At 31.6% G+C, this 17,555-nt stretch overlaps 1 protein-coding gene across 1 annotated transcript in view; it reads right to left on the bottom strand.

Annotated features, from left to right (window-relative positions):
- The window catches only part of LOC148618348 (histone acetyltransferase KAT8-like), a 46,857-nt gene that overhangs the window by 27,966 nt on the left and 1,336 nt on the right, over positions 1 to 17,555 (bottom strand). Inside the window, exon 2 of the mRNA XM_088577137.1 lies at positions 12,203 to 12,280. Within this exon, the coding sequence (XP_088433263.1) occupies positions 12,203 to 12,280 (78 nt within the window). The remainder of the gene's footprint in view (positions 1 to 12,202; positions 12,281 to 17,555) is intronic.

The raw sequence follows: 17,555 nt of genomic DNA, 5'->3' as shown, positions 1-17,555 counted from the left end.
GTTCTATAGATGTAAGACATTTCTACCGAATATGATGTAATAAATTCAATTGTAAGATTAGAAGGAAATTCATAAATCCAGGTATAAAGACTATACATGGAAAACAAAGGTACAAAGATGAGCAAATCGCGTGAATCCTCAAAATTGGGAGCATGGATTAGATGCAATTGCAGCCTAAGCATGCTTTACTTGAAGTTGTGCGAATTTACACAGAAAAAGTAAATGGAATAAAAAATGTTTTATTACCAAATTAAAGGACCAAATAATGTATGTAAAAATATTTGGAACTGATAACTCTAGGTAGGAGGAAAGAATGTAAAATCTGATTTCTCTTTCACTGAACTAAAGGAAGGTTAGAAGCAAATACATTCGAGAATCAACATAAATGAATGACTTTCATAAGTTCTATAAGTATGTGAACGGTAAAAACATCGAAAACAATAGTGTAATCAAAGTACTGAAGTACTGAGTCAATGGAGGCCTTCATAATTTGCTCTGTTCACTTTTCAAATTATATAAAAAGATTGTATAACATCAAAATGGGGAAAGTACTTTTTTAAACCCCCTTTCGAAAGGATAGGTATACACTTTTACCCTTGCCTGTGTCTCCATTATTATTTTGTTCGATATGTTGCTATATTAGCCCCATGCAGGTCTGGGTGTTAAAAGAATAGGCCTGCAGCAGCGCTAAGCTTGTCGTAAAAGGCGACTAAATAGTGCTCAGAAATCTAGCCGGGGGCTAGGCGCTCCGCCCACAGGGCAACTGGGATGTGTGCCCCAGGTGGTGGAATGGGGTACCCCTGGCGTGTTACATGCTGGGCTTGTCAGGCTATAATATGGAAAATCTGACCGCAAACCACAGTGGCGCACTGTGTTGGGAAAGATGTCACGTTCCTCGCACGTTAAACTCTACTGTGGTATTCTCCCGGAGTAGGAACCATAGGGCTCCGCCAAAGGAGGCTAAATTGCCCGACCCTACCCACCTCTCCCTATTTCTAGTGGCAATCAAAATTTCTCGACCCCATTATCCTTGTGTCCCATCCCATTTTTCATTTCATCATCATTTCATGTTCATTTAATCATCTACTTCATGTTCACCGCTTGAATATAGCTGAAATATTGCTGCTTAGGCTTTAAACCCCAACAAACAAACAAACAAACAAGATATATTAGTCAGATTTTGCATTTTCAACGGCTAGATTACATTGGTTTCTTATTTTTCTGAATTTTCCCAACTATCCGGACCATCATGCTTTTTTGCCTTGTTATGACAGCGGTTTTTCTTCCTAATTAATTTTTTAAGTCTTATTTCTAACCATAAGCATTCTAATTGACCAACGCTAAAGTCGAGACGCCAGATACAGTCAATGTTGGATCTTTCATACACTACAACACCCCCACCCAAACGAACTAGTCTATCTTTGCGGAATAGTATCCTGTTATCAATATTTCATTATCAGGTACAGTCTGTTTTAATCAGCTTTCCGTAAATGAGAGGATATTGAAGTCGTTATATTCAATTGATATTTGCTCAAGTTTTGGTTTAATGCTTTGCACGTTCAAGTAAAGAAAAGATACAGAATTCTTCAGGATTTGGGAATAACTTATGTTTAAGCTGGAGGAAGCGATGTAGCTTATATTCAATGGTTCTGTGCTACAACTGGACGTAGACGAGGGCCCAGGATTAGGTTCAACGCCAGCAATTATGAATAAAATGCAAGCAATCATGTAGTAGAAAATTTCAGTTTTTATTGGGAAGTTTGGAACAGACTGAGTATAACTTGATATATTTTTCCTCTTAATCTCGGTACTAGCTTTTGTATTTAGTTCCCAATTTAGCTCATGATAAAAAAGGACTATGCTTAAAAGAAGTATCAATGGGACAGAGGCTAATCCATAAGTGATAAATAAACTAATGAATTTGATATTGAACAAGGAGAGACATTTCTTAGATTTCCTTTTACGCGATAATGAGTAAAACAGTCCGATTCTCTCTCTCTGTGTAGCTATATCATCCGTCATCATGACCATTTAAGACAAGAGTTAACAAGACAAGATTTTATTGCTAGCCTCAGACAGAGAAGGTGTACAACAGCAAAAAAAAACAAAACAAAACAAAACAAAACAAAAACAATCATGTACATAATGTAATTAAGACAAATAAACAGACACAATACACAGAACAGTCAATATAATTAAATATGTGAATATATACAGATTCACATTTATATTTTAACACATTCCCTTTCATATGATATTAGCAATTTTTCATAAAAAAAACACACATTTTTTTGTATAATTGAACATTACAGATAGACAATGACCCCTCAAATATACTCATATTCGGTTGTTTTGAGTAGTAATCTGAGATGTAGAGATCTTAATTACTTAACGGTTGGATTATTTCACTGGAAGAATATGTGAAATTCATCTCCCACCCTTTTTTACAAAGATTACATAATTTTTGACTCCATGGGACTCCAGACCACCTTCCAGTTTCTATCGGTAGTTTTAAGTTAGGCCATCATAATTTTGTCAAATGAATATGTTCTGCTGGTGACAATCTGAGAAGATATGATTCAATTCTGAATTCATGTTTAAAAGTGAAATAGAATTCACCACGAGATGTGTTGTCCATTTGTAACAAACCAAGATTGATAGAATTGATCACATACTGTCTGTTTAACTGCGACCTTAAACCAGTTAATATTTACTTTAATGTGTTCGTTCCATAAGTAACTAAAACCTGTATCATCCAAGATAGATTTAACATGATAGTTATTCCACCAAAATTTGGTTGGATTATTTTCAAGCAATTTTAACATAAGCCGAAGCATTGTATTTGACAGTTTTTGTTCTTCTTGCATAGTTCTTTCCCAAAAGCTTACCATTCTTACTTTAACAAATATTTCAAGTGGAATTCTACCCAACTCTCCATATACTATAAAATTTGGAGTGCTGCTTCTCAGCTTAAGGATACTTTTACAAAATTTAAGATGCACCTTTTCAATGTTTTGCTTATTTTCAAAACCCCAGTTCTCAGAGGAATATAAAAGTATTGGTGATATCAAAAGTATCAAATAACTTCAACTGTAAATCTATTGGCAGTGAAATTTTTCTTAGTTTCCTATAGAGAGCAAAAAGAGCTTTTTGGGCTTGATCTATTAGACACTTTCTTGCAATAGTGAAACTGCCATTGTAATTGAAAACTTTGCCTAGATATGTACATGTATACGACTCTAATATTTCTATGTTTTTGTTATACATTTGGAATTGAAAATGTTGTTTACACTTTATTTTACTGAAGGCAATAACTTTTGTCTTTTCAGTATTAACTTGTAACTTCCATTCTTTACAGTAATTAGCAAACATATCCAATGCTTTTTGCATAGTTTCCTTTGTTTCTGACATTATAATTGTATCATCTGCATAAAGCATCACAAATATTTTGATATATACATCAAACATTGCTAAGCATGAACTTTCTATCAAATCTAGATTTTGTACTTCACTGTCTTTCGAAAAGATTTCTAGATCATTCAATAAAATTGAGAACAAAAAAGACGACAAGTTTTTTCCTTGTCTTACACCAACTCCACAGTTAAAAAATGGAGAGAGTTTACATTGATGCCTAATACAAGACTTAATATTCTGATCCATATTGGAAATAACTGAAAATATTTTCCCTGTTACATTGGATTTTTGAACTTTTAGCAGACTATCGCTCCAAACTGTGTCAAATGCTTTTTTTGAAGTCAACAAATGTGCAAAATATTTATACCTTTTGAAAAATATATAGCAAGAAGAAGTGTAACACAAAAATGTTGTCAACAGTAGAATAACCCCTTCGAAATCCAGTCTGTGATTCAGATAAGAGACTAAGAGTTATTAGATAAATAACGCTATTTCAAGTTCCTAGGTGGTATTTATTTGAATATAACAGACACAGCAAAAGGTCTCAGTCTTGTATTCTTTGCCTCATAGACTGCTATAGTATACCTTAAATTTTCATGTTTTTTTTTTTAAAATAGACAAGGAGTCTCAACTTTTGACCATGTTTTTCAATTAAGGAAATGTCAAAAATAATTTTTAGGTTCATTTTAGAAAAAAAGGGCACAAACTTTGGTACACCAGGACTGGTCAAACTAAAAATAGTCCTTTTCTACTTTCACTTTTATTTTAAGCTCATAAAATAGACACCTTTTCCGAAGCATTATTTTTCATGAAAATACTGTTTTTCCCTCAACAACAAGTTTTTTTGTGTCATAGCTTGATATTTACCCTGTACTTTTGATGAAAAATGATAGTCATTTGCCAAGAAACAAAAACGGGAAAAGGCAAAAAGGAAGCACACTATATTTTCAGCCTCCATGTTTTGACGTACACCCGCTCAGGAATATGTAATACAAGACTGATACCAAAATCTAAAACTTTTAGTTATCTTTAAATGTAGTTGCTTTTCTATAACTTTGTTCAATTTCCAACTTTAAGACAAAATATCTCTGTCCTCCTGCTTTCCTGTGAATTTTTGTTCCAATTTTCATATAGGTATCCTTTAACAGTATTTTTGTTAAAAAAGTTTTGATAAAAAAAAATTTAGTTACCTTTTTAAACATTAAAGGTAGTCTTTATTGATAAGACAAATGCCTTAACTATTCTATGAATACCAAATTATTTCAAAATCTCAATTTTTTTGGCCGATATTCACAAAAGTCCAATTTGGACTCCCCTTTTTTAGCATTAACACAAGGGATCCTCTTCATAATTTAAAATCTGCTTACTGAAACAACCAATTGCACAAAATTGAATTTCTTGTTTACACAAAGGCATAATAGGGTCAAAATGTTGAATAATTATCACTATTTTAATGAAAAAGACATCTTAGTTCCCAAAAATGCTGATTTTCAGTCACAATTGGTACCCTGGGCATGTATAAATGTACTCAGTAATTACAAAAGGAGAAATATCTCACAGAAACAGATTTATATTTTGCAAGAACAGTAAATAACATGCACAGAAAACATCAAAGTTTCTACTTACTTGACACTCTATTGAAGAAAATTCATTTTCATGTCATTACCACCAATTTTTTACAAGTCGCACTAATATTTGTGTGGAAGTACCATTAGAAATGGTCATTTATGAACTAAAAAATGTTTTATTGGTCAGTTTTCACTTTTAATCAATCAAATGGCTGTAGTACAGCACTTCTTGAGTACTTAAAGTAGAATAAAAGTGAAGATGCAAAAAAACATTTCAGTTTTTATATGTCATGTGTAACAAGTGCAATTCAACCATTTTCAAGTCAAGTCTTTACTCCAAGTATTAAAAATGTAAAAAAATCAAAATTGTTTATATTTCAGCAATTTAAGTCACCATATTTATTTCTTATATAGTTGTGTTGAGAAAACTTTTGATAATAACAATTGCAATCCATTGGTCATCTTTTAATCCATAAAAACATTGTTTACTTCCAAATTTAGTAAAAATATGCCATAAAAGTAAAACATGAGGCCTTGAATCACTTTATTCCATTTAAGGTTGCTCCATTTAGTATAAAATATGATATATTGTTGTTTGAAAGCTTCTAGGATAATTGAAACTCACTGAAAATCTTACTTTCCACTGAAACTGTGGTTATCAGGTCTCAGTCCTGTATTCTTTGCCTCACAGACTTCTATAGTATACCTTAAATTTTCATGATAAAAAAAAAATAGACTTTTGACCATGTTTTTCAATTAGGGAAATGTCAAAAATAATTTTTAGGTCCATTTTAGAAAAAAAAAACAAACTTTGGTACACCAGGACTGGTCAAACTAAAAAGAAACCTTTTCTACTTTCACCTTTATTTTGAGTTCATAAAGTAAACACCTTTTCTGAAGCATTATTTTTCATTAAAATACTGTTTTTCGTGTCATGGCTTGATATTTACCCTGTACTTCTGATGAAAAATGATAGTCATTTGCTTACACCGCTCAGGAATATGTAATACAAGACTGATACCACAATGAACACCGAAGTAGAGTTCAAGAAATTTTGAAAATTTTGTCAACAACTTACCAAGTGAATTGAACAAATTACTTAGTGGTCCAATAACTGTTGAAGAAATAGTTAAAAATATTAGAAATCTAATAAATGGCAAAGCCTGTGGAGTTGATGATATTCTTAATGAATATCTTAAAAACACTGTTTTGGAGCTGATACCTGTATACTGAAAGATTTTTAATTTAGTACTCGATATAGGTATTGTACCAGAACTTTGGTCACAAGAATTTATTGTACCTATTTATAAGATCCAAATAACAATAGAGGAATTACACTAAATTCATGCTTAGGGAAAACCACCTCATCCATTTTGAATCAAAGACTTAGTCTTCTGATGAGATTGAGCTCTTTTCTGAATCACAGACTGGATTTCGAAAGGGTTATTCTACTGTTGACAACATTTTTGTGTTACACTTCCTTTTAGCTATATATTTTTCAAAAGGTACAACTATTTTGCACATTTGTTGACTTCAAAAAAAGCATTTGACACAGTTTGGAGCGATAGTCTGCTAAAAGTTCAAAAATCCAATGTAACAGGGAAAATATTTTCAGTTATTTCCAATATGGATCAGAATATTAAGTCTTGTATTAGGCATCAAGGTAAATTCTCTCCATTTTTTAACTGTGGAGTTGGTGTAAGACAAGGAAAAAACTTGTCGTCTTTTTTGTTCTCAATTTTATTGAATGATCTAGAAATCTTTTCGAAAGACAGTGAAGTACAAAATCTAGATTTGATAGAAAGTTCATGCTTAGCAATGTTTGATGTATATATCAAAATATTTGTGATGCTTTATGCAGATGATACAATTATAATGTCAGAAACAAAGGAAACTATGCAAAAAGCATTGGATGTGTTTGCTAATTACTGTAAAGAATGGAAGTTACAAGTTAATACTGAAAAGACAAAAGTTATTGTCTTCAGTTAAATAAAGTGTAAACAACATTTTCAATTCCAAATGTATAACAAAAATATAGAAATAGTAGAGTCGTATACATATCTAGGCATGGTTTTCAGTTACAACGGCAGTTTCACTATTGCAAGAAAGCATCTAATAGATCAAGCCCAAAAAGCTCTTTTTGCTCTCTATAGGAAAATAAGAAACATTCCAATGCCAATAGATTTACAGTTGAAGTTATTTGATACTTTTGATATCACCAATACTGTTATATTCCTCTGAGGTCTGAGGTTTTGAAAATAAGCAAAACATTGAAAAGGTGCATCTTGAATTTTCTAAAAATATCCTTAAGCTGAGAAGCAGCACTCCAAATTTTATGGTTTATAAAGAGTTGGGTAGAATTCCACTTGAAATATTTGATTACGTCAGATTGGTTACCTTTTGGGAAAGAACTATGCAAGAAGAACAAAAACTGTCAAATACAATGCTTCGGCTTATGTTAAAATTGCTTGAAAATAATCCAACCAAATTTTGGTGGAATAACTATCATGTTAAATCTATCTTGGATGATACAGGTCTTAGTTACTTATGGAACGAACACGTTAAAGTAAATATTAACTGGCTTACGGTCGCAGTTAAACAGACATTATGTGATCGATTCTACCAGTCTTGGTTTTTACAAATAGACAGCATATCTCTTTTTTTTACAAAAAATTGCTAATATCATATGAAAGTGAATGTGTTAAAATATAAATGTGAATCTGTATGTATTCACATATTTAATGATATTGACTGTTCTATATATTTTGTTGGTGTATTTGTCTTATTTACATGTATGTACATGTTTGTATTTTTTTTTGTTGTCCACTTGTTTTGTTTTGTTTTGTTTTGTTTTTTTTTGCTGTTGTACACCTTCTCTGTCTGAGGCTAGCAATAAAATCTTGTTTTGTTAAATCTTGTCTTAAATGGTCATGATGATGGATGATATAGCTACAAAGAGAGAGAAAATCAGACTGTTTTACTCATTATTGCATATAAGGAAATCTAAAAAATGTCTCTCATTGTTCAATATCAAATTCATTAGTTTATTTATCACTTATGGATTAGCCTCTGTCCCCGCTGATACTTCTTTTAAGACTAGTCCTTTTTGATCACGAGCTAAATCGGGAACTAAATACAAAAGCAAGTACCAAGATAAAGAGGAAAAATATATCAAGTTATATTAAGTCTGTTCCAGACTTCCCAATAAAAACTGAAATTTTCTACTACATGATTGCTTGCATTTTATTGATAATTGGTGGCATTGAACCTATCCTGGGCCCTCGTCTACGTCCAGTTGTAGCACAGAACCATTAAATACAAGCTCCACCAGCTTAAACATAAGTTATTTGCAAATCCTGAAGAAATCCGTATTTTTTCTTCACTTGAACGTGCAAAGCATAAAACCAAAACTTGAGCAAATATCAATTGAATATAACGACTTCAATAGCCTCTCATTTATGGAAAGCTGATTAAAACAGACTGTATCTGATAATGAAATATCGATAACAGGATACCAATATTCCGCAAAGATAGACTAGTTCGTTTGGATAGGGGTGTTGTTGTGTATGTAGGATCCAATATTGACTGTATCTGGCGTCCAGTCCTTTGCATTGGTCAATTAGAATGCTTATGGTTAGAAATAAGACTTAAAGAGAAAATCATGTTATACGGTACATTTTATGTTCCACCAAATAGTAACAATATTATATGGGAACAAGTCTCTGAGTCTTTAAAATTAGCCCTGAATACTGCAAAGACATTACTGTAACAGGTAATTTTATTTAATCAACTGTCTAATTCTCCAAACTATGAAATTAAAGATCTTCAAATGTTTAGCCTTCAGCAGTTAATCAGTGAACCTACCCATTTTACTGAACACTCATCATCCCTTATTGACCTTATCATGCTAAACAATCCAATCAACCTGTTCATCACTGATGTAGGTCTGCATCTCTTAGATCAAGTTCGCTTCCATTTACCCATTCTTGGAATATTAAATCTCCCAAATCTAACCTCAAAAACTCTTTTAAAAGAAAAATCTATCTATATGAAAAAGCAGATTATAACCTACTGAGAGATCGTCTCGCTAGAGTAGAATGGGACTCCCTATTTGTAAATGAACAAATAGATTCATCTACTTCAAATATCACGGATGAAAATATTTCTCTCTGTGCCAAGGTTATACAAAACCGTATCATTAGTATAAACAAGAAAGACCCACTTTGGATTAACTCTCCCTCAAAAAAAAAAAAAATAATTAGGAAGAAAAACCGCTGTCATAACAAGGCAAAAAAGCATGATAGTCCGGACAGTTGGGAAAAATTCAGAAAAATAAGAAAAAAGTGTAATCCAGCTGTTAAAAATGCGAAATCTGACTATTATAGCAACATATCGAACAAAATAATAAGGGAGACACGGACAAGGGTAAAAGTGTATACCTATCCTTCTGAAAGGGGGTTTAAAAATTACTTTCCCTATTTTAATATTATACAATCTTTTTTTATAATTTGAAAAGTGAACAGAGCAAATTATGAAGGCCTTCATTGACTCAGTACTTCTGTACGTTGATTAAACTATTGTTTTCGGTGTTTTTACCGTTCACATACTTATAGAACTTATGAAAGTCATTCATTTATGATGATTCTCAAATGTATTTGCTTCTAACCTTCCTTTAGTTCAGTGGAAGAGAAATCGCATTTTACATTCTTTCCTCCTACCTAGAGTTATCAGTCCCAAATATTTTTTACATGCCTTATTTGGTCCTTTAATTTGGTAATAAAACATTATTTTTTATTCCATTTACTTTCTCTGATTAAATTCGCACAACTTTATTAAAAGCAAAGCATGCTTACACTGCAATTGCATGTAGTCCATGCTCCCAATTTTAAGGATACACACGATTTGCTCATCTTTGTACCTTTTTGATTAGTATAAGCTTTTTGTGTGCGTTTGTTTTCCATGCATAGTCGTTATACCTGGATTTATGAATTTCCTTCTAATCTTAAAATTGAATTTATTACATCATATTCAGTACAAATGTCTTACATCTATAGAACATATTTAAACAAATATTAAAAATTTTTTTTATTTAGTACACATCTTCAATTTAAAAATACAATGTAAATATTTTAGTGCAGTTTGATCCCTATAACAAGGTCAAACTTTCCATAAGTTAAGAAAAGTATTAACACCCAATTAAAAATATATGCAAATACAGCTAAATAGGAAAAAGTAAAAACTTTTGTACGAATAAAATTGAAAAAAGAACTTCATTATTAAACCTTGCCAGATAGATTTCATAGTGATTGTAACAATGAATTACATGTACATCCTAAGAAAAAGGGAAAAATAATCTTTAGGACATTTCATGGTTCTTTATTCTTGTTCAGTTCAATCAACCCACGAACAAATAATAACTCATTTCCTCTAATTCTGATGAAAATGGTGGAACTTATAGAAAATATAAATTATCTGTAATACAATATTGCCAAAATATTTAAATATATCAAACATTACTAGTGTTTTGCATATCATTAGCATCATCATGATATGTGATAAAGTCAATTAGGAATAAAATATTCCATCATGCTAAACACGTAGCCGAAAAAAAGAACAGAAATGTGACTACAATTCTTTTTCAGCTCCCTTGTCCAATGTAAAATTATAAATGCTGAACATATTTTTTTTTCGGTTATATACATAAAAATCAAATTATTAAAGAAATAAATTCAAATAGAAATATTTCTATAGCAACAAAATTAAACAATATAAAATAAAATATATGGTAATAATGTGGTGTATAGTTAAAAAGTAATTAAGGGAACCAAAATTCTATCGGAAATCAAAAGAATGTAATCAAGGGACAAAGACACGACATGGAAAAAAGAAAAATACAAAAAAGAACATAAAGTAACTAAAATAATACATAAAAAGTAACACAAGTAAATGAATGAATATATAACAGGTGGTATACCTGCTTATTGTTTAAAGTTCAGTAAAATTATTGAGTGTAAAAAGAAAAATCACTTAAATGCACCGTTTTTTAGGGATTTATGGATAAATAAGGTGTTGTTCTATAGCAATTTTTTAATTAAACATGAAAAAAAGTGGTAAGAGGTAATTTACCAAGTTCCCTTTACAAATCTCGAAATATGCACTGAAATATCTATAAACGAGATCATCCCATTCCGGAATTGGACGACCTAAATCGGAATAATGTTGAATCTCGCGTTATTCCGATTCAGGACGCGTCCCATTCCGGAATGGGCCATAATCCGATTTCGACCGTAACATCTAATAAACTAGGTCGTCCCATTCCGGAATCGGACAGCTTGAGACGGAATAACATGGAATCTCGCGTTATTCCAATTCAGGACGCGTCCCATTCCCGGAATGGAAAAATTCTGATTTCGACTGTAACAGATACAGTGGCAGAATCTCAATTGTTTAACATCACTGAATTTGGTAATGGTTACCAGTCATTAACTCTAGAGCTAAAATTAACCAAAAAATTAAAGGTTATATTTTTTGGTTTCTTTTTTATTTTTCCAAAGAGTTGAAAGCAAACATCATTTTTTTTATATATATTTGAAAATTTGAAAGCCCAAAAAAGTTATGCAACAGTTACCATATTAGTTAACTTTGAGATATATGGATTTCCATAGGATTTTCAGATGCTTGTTTATAAATTTTTATTTCTGCAGGTAGAATTTTAGAAAATCGCCTGCTCTATCCATGGACAGTTGTTAGAAAATGTCAAATTTTCTTGAAAAATGCAAAGAATTAAAATAGCTGAAAGTACAAAATTCAATAATTTTTAACAAATTTGGAGTTTTTCAGAAGTTGTCTAGCCCTTGGACAAAAGCTATATATAGCTTTGGCATAAAAACAGGATCTAGCCCCTTAGACAAAAGCTAACTAGAGCTTTGGCTTAGTAACAGAATCTAGCCCGTAAGACAAAAGCTAAATAGAGCTTAATTGTTGATGATCAAATATTAAGATAAATTAAAAGATAAGTGACAAATTTGTCTACACCTAAATTCCTATAGTGTGAACTGCTTTACCATCTTCTACTTTCCACTTCTGCTTAAATGGCTATGTGTTCTGTTATACCACCTTTTAGTATATCATGAGTGCATATTAGTATACTTCAAAAAGAATCTGAACTATAATAAGAAAAACTGAAGGCTGATCTGATTAGTGTTTTAAGGTTTACTTACATCCTTCATAGTGAACATAGAACTCATGTTTTCCCTCCACAGTATCATTAATTCTTGTCTGAATCACTTCAGCAGCATCTGTTAATAACAGAAATATTTCATTGTGGTACATAATGCATACTTAATTAGATTTGTGATCTCTTACTAGTACCAAAATAAACAATAAGCTAGAAATTATTGAGATGGAATCCATCTTTGAGCCCTGCCGTTGCAATAAAGCCATATACGTGTACATGCAAAAAGAAAAGGAATTTGACCTTGAGGTGAAAGTTCTAGGTCATATGCCACTATCCATGGTATGTGGCACATTATCTTTAGGTGATCTACCCACATGCCAAATATCAAAAGCTCACAACTGAAGACAAATACATATCGGTAACAGTCTGGACAAGAAGTGTCACCAAAAAACAGGAATTTGAACTTAAAGTCAAAGGTCAAGGTCATATGCCACTATCCATGGTACAAGACACATTGTCTTTAGATGGTCTACCAACCAGCAAAATATCAAAAGCTTACATCAAAAGACAAAAAAGTTACAGCCCAGACACAAGTTTGTAATGACAGAGTGATCACTATAGGGCCCTGATAACTGGTTCCAGTTAAAACCTCTAATCAATCCCAACCATTTTTTGGGGATATGGCACCTTGTAGTATCTGGTAGTATATGGTCCATTATTCTTAATTGTCTCTACTCACAACCCCAAATATTATTTCCAGATATCCATTTGTGGAATGGCACCTTGTAGAAAAATTTATATGAGATCTATTCATTTTTACTTAAGTAATTTTCCAGACATCAGGGATGGAAATTAGTCTGGATATTCATCTAGACCACAGGTCTAGTAGACAAACAAAATTGCCCAGAACTGCAAGGAAGCCACTAGACCTTATTTTATAGATAGCTTTGATAGAACCCTGAACTGAATAACACAAGGTGGTTTGTATTTAATAAAAGTGGCAATTAGTTCCATTTTTTGTGTTTTTTATTGCTATTAAATCTGGATCCTTTTAGAAGTTAATGAAGACAACAGAAAATATTATCTCAGAACTTGAAAGGGTGCAAACTTTCCATTGATTGAATACTGACCTTTGTGTTAGGAGAAAGGCTGAGAAGTTCTGATTTGGTCTATCTTGACATTGATCAATTTTAAAGAATATTTGAAGTATGCCACTCAAATTCCTTAAGTGTTAAATGACTGGATTTAAGAAATGACTAACTCTGGGTACATTTCTGAAATTCATCTAGACCTACAGACCAGTACAATAAAGCATTTTGCTAGACCATTACTGATTTTACTAGACGCGGGCTAGCGGACCAATAGTAATTTTGAAACCTGAGACATAAGGAAAATTCGTGTGTGTGTGTGCAAGCTTTGCAAACAAACAAAACAAAAACACCAGCACACTTAAACATGAAAGACAAATTTATACCCATCACTTTTCACGGGACACCCTGAATTTCTAGCAAGACTAAGAGGACTAGTCATGATTGTGCCAAGGGAGTCCTTGGACATGTCTTCTTATTGTAGAAATCAGAGCCCCGGAAAGAAAATGCACAAAAGTAAATCTTCAAGTGTTAAAAAATTTAAATTGATATGCTCCAATGGTTGTATAATCAACTAGGTTGTGTTTACTTATGTCCAGAAAAAGCATGAATATCCAGTTTCAACCTTCAGATTCAGAATCATTGTTTTTTCCAAGACAGGGATGGCCAAAACATTAAGTCTATAGCATGGCATCCAAATGTTTACATAAATGATGTATTAATCATTATTATACAGATAGCAGTGATTTACCAAATGTTCCAAGTGAAATTTTTTTCACACTGTGAGATAAATTCGGTAATTTCACTCACGCGCTTTCTCCCTCCAAAATGTTACAACACGAATATCAATCCGCTGTTCCAAAATTTTAAATTTATGTTGAAAATAACAATGAATAATGCAGGAAATCTATATAATAAATAGGATAATCAAGTGATTATTTTGAATAACCAAAATATGTTCACTCGTACCAAAAACACATTAAGATTTAACTCGCGCGTGGAACAAGTTCTGCACACTCGTTAAATCTAGCCGTTTTCAGCACTCATGATCATATTTTGGTTATTCACTCTTTCCAATTAATTATCCTATTAGTATTACCCATAATTCTTTTGGTAATTATAAATTGCAAAATAATAATGAAACAAAACGAAACGAAAAGAATAAATGAAAAGTGAATTGAAACAATTCTAACAAAACAATTCAAAACTAAATATGATCGAAATAAAATGAAACAAATGGAAAACCAATAGAATGAAACAATATGAAATAAAAAAAGTTTTTGAAGAAGTGTCACAGTTTTATAGGTACTACAGTGTTTACCTATGCCATACAATTCCACCCAAAACAAGCATGTTTAAGGTCAATCCAAAAGTACATCAGAAGATTTAAACTGTACTGAAAGGTTATTAGAAAAATAATATGAAAGGTGGCATGAACTTTTGTTTCTTGGGGAGCACCTCAGGTTTCACCTGTCTCATATTACACTTTAATTGGCGTCTAGACATTCAGTTCCAAGCAAGCTGCTTACCCTTTCTGGGTGTCAGAACTATATAGGTTCTTAAATGCTTGTATTTTCACTTGGTGGTATGTTCTTTTAAAGCATAAAGCTAAAATGTTCTTTCACCGGGAAACGACGTTGATTTTTTTCTGTATTTTATTGTAACATCAAATGTTGCCATCTTGTATGTGTTTTCAGTATGGAAGCCATGAATTTTGTTTCTTGAGGATTTAGTTTTTATAAGAAACCAAACTTGGTAAGAATTTTATAATTGTTTACTGTAAGATTACATACAAGATTTTAACGTATACTTAATGCTACAGAACACTTATTTAGTGTTAAATGCTTGTATATTTATTAATATTGTCACTTGTTAATGATTTATGATAGTCTTAAGCACCCATAAAGTGTGAAAATTATTGATTAACAATTTACTTATTAATTTTTTGGCGGTGACTCCCCATCCATGCATTCGTGGACAGAGAGCCTCTTCAGGCTAATTGTCCACACATACGGTTTGCATCAAACTGTACATTATCTGCAAATGACAATGTACAAACTGTATTCACATTTAATAAACTGAACAGTTTTCTATTTGTGTTATATACTAGTTTGACTGCATATTTGATAGTGGGAGCAAGCCCCTGTGCTTGAAAATGGACGGATTTTGTTGGTCACGCAGAGAACAAGTCACAGAAGTTATGATGACCGGTGCCAAAGTCGATGCATCATCTTTACCAGATGTTTAACCCTTTCACTGCCAGAAATTTTCAAAATTCTAGAATGAGAAACCACCTCTTGCCAGCTTGCCAAATACGAGTAGATGTGTACTTTGTTGAGTTCTCATTAGCTTATACACATCAATTTGGTGACCATCATTTCATTGACGAGTTCCAAGGAAAGTTAACCAGCCAAAAGGTTATTTAGTAAAACATCTCTTAACATCATACATTAAAAATATATTCCCTACATTTAAAGAAGTTTAGCTTGAATATGTCAAGTGAATTTTGGCATGATATGCACAATTTTATTGACTTGTAAAGCATTGTTTACGATCTGCCATTTTAATTTCTGATTTTATGGGACGGTCCCGATCTCATATTAGTATTAAAAAAAAATTTAAGATATGTTACTTTGCAAATTAATTGTTTATTGTCAAAATGAAAATGAACAAGAGGCAAATGATAAACATTTTCTTGTTTCATAATGATGAATCTGTTGAAGTATAATTTTATTATTAAAATATGAGTTCAGAAATGGAGTACTTATTTTGTTACTGTAAAGTATATGAAAAAATTCAATGGGAGGAAATATTCGAAAATGGAAAAGTTTTCGATAAATTTAACTCTTTGAGTGCCAAGGCTTTTTCTTTATTTTGCCAAGGAAAATTAGAAGATTCAAATTCAACTGTCCTGCTTATGACGTCGACAATAACCTAGCGTCACAAGAAAAGACACAACGGTGGGGTGATTGAACGCAGAAAGAAATAGACATAAACTATTTATCATTTGGATGTTTTTGACTATATTTTATACTGTCAAGTTGTCAACTTAGTACATATACGCATTGACGTACTTACGAAATAGGAAAGAAAAAAAAAGTAAAAAAAAATGTAAAAAGAATATAATTAGACATTTCACAAGAAGAGTTTTCAACTTGTCGATTTTCTAAATACATCTTATTTACCACATTAAACCTTTTTAATACTTAAGCCCATAGTTTGCACACAAAAAGATTTTACAAGCTGCTATATCTACGCTGATACTTATTTGAAAAGGATATAATAAGCTATTAAATAGCTGTCTTAGTAAGAATCATGCAAAATCTGAAAAATGTGATACACCCCAAAAAAGGCTACATATTTTTATTTTTGTAATTAAGTTGTTTTATGGGTCTATACTATGAAATGTTTAATTATTCATTCAAATCTGCCTGCTCTTAGAAGATAATCGACATTGAAAATACAGTAGATTCTATTGTATTAGAGCTCCATTTACAGAGTTATCTCCCTTAATTTTGAAATCTACAGTGCATTCTATATAATTTTTATCTCCTAAGAGCACGGGTTATATGAAAAACCACATGTTTATTTCTGTTTATTATGACATTTCAAACAAAATATCAAAAATAAAAATATGTAGGCTTTTTACCCATGAATCACATTTTGCATGATCCTTAGCTGAAGGGCTACTTAAAACATCTTAGAAGAAGTAAGTTGAATTTCATATCCATTCTCCTTAAATAAGTACAGTTTAAAAAACAAAAAGTAAAAATGTTTGTACTATACTGATTAACAACCTAATTATTTTATTCGGGACATTGAAAGGAATCCTAAAAAAATTTGTAAAACCTCTAGGAAATAAAAAACCTTCATGCCAATGTTCTCTTTTCCCCAATTAGTGAATACTTGGCGCTAGTACATGTGAGAAAATTAATTTTCATAATCATATGTTCCGCTGACAAAATGTTCCGTGTAATCAATGTCAACTTTGAGAGAAATCATTGTGCAATATTTGCGATTTTATCAATAATAGACACATGTACATCATGTATCGTTGAAATTATGTTTTTTACTTTATATAGTTTAAAATTTATCATAATTTTTTTCTGTTTTGCTTCTTTTTTTTTGTTATTTCTTTTACACAATTTTTTTCTATTTTTCCCTGAATGAAATACAGGAAGAATACATGTTGATTTAAGTAGATTGCACTGAAGGTAAAACCAAAGAGAAGTAAATGAAATGTGAATATTTGACCAATAGATAATGATGAGTAGAAATAAAAACAAAATTTGCAAGGAATTTTTTTGG

Source organism: Perna viridis, chromosome 4 (assembly GCF_037379345.1).
Source record: "Perna viridis isolate PV_CMFRI_1.1 ecotype Kerala chromosome 4, ASM3737934v1, whole genome shotgun sequence".
NCBI lineage: Eukaryota > Metazoa > Mollusca > Bivalvia > Mytilida > Mytilidae > Perna > Perna viridis.
This window is presented reverse-complemented; position numbering and strand designations above follow the sequence as displayed.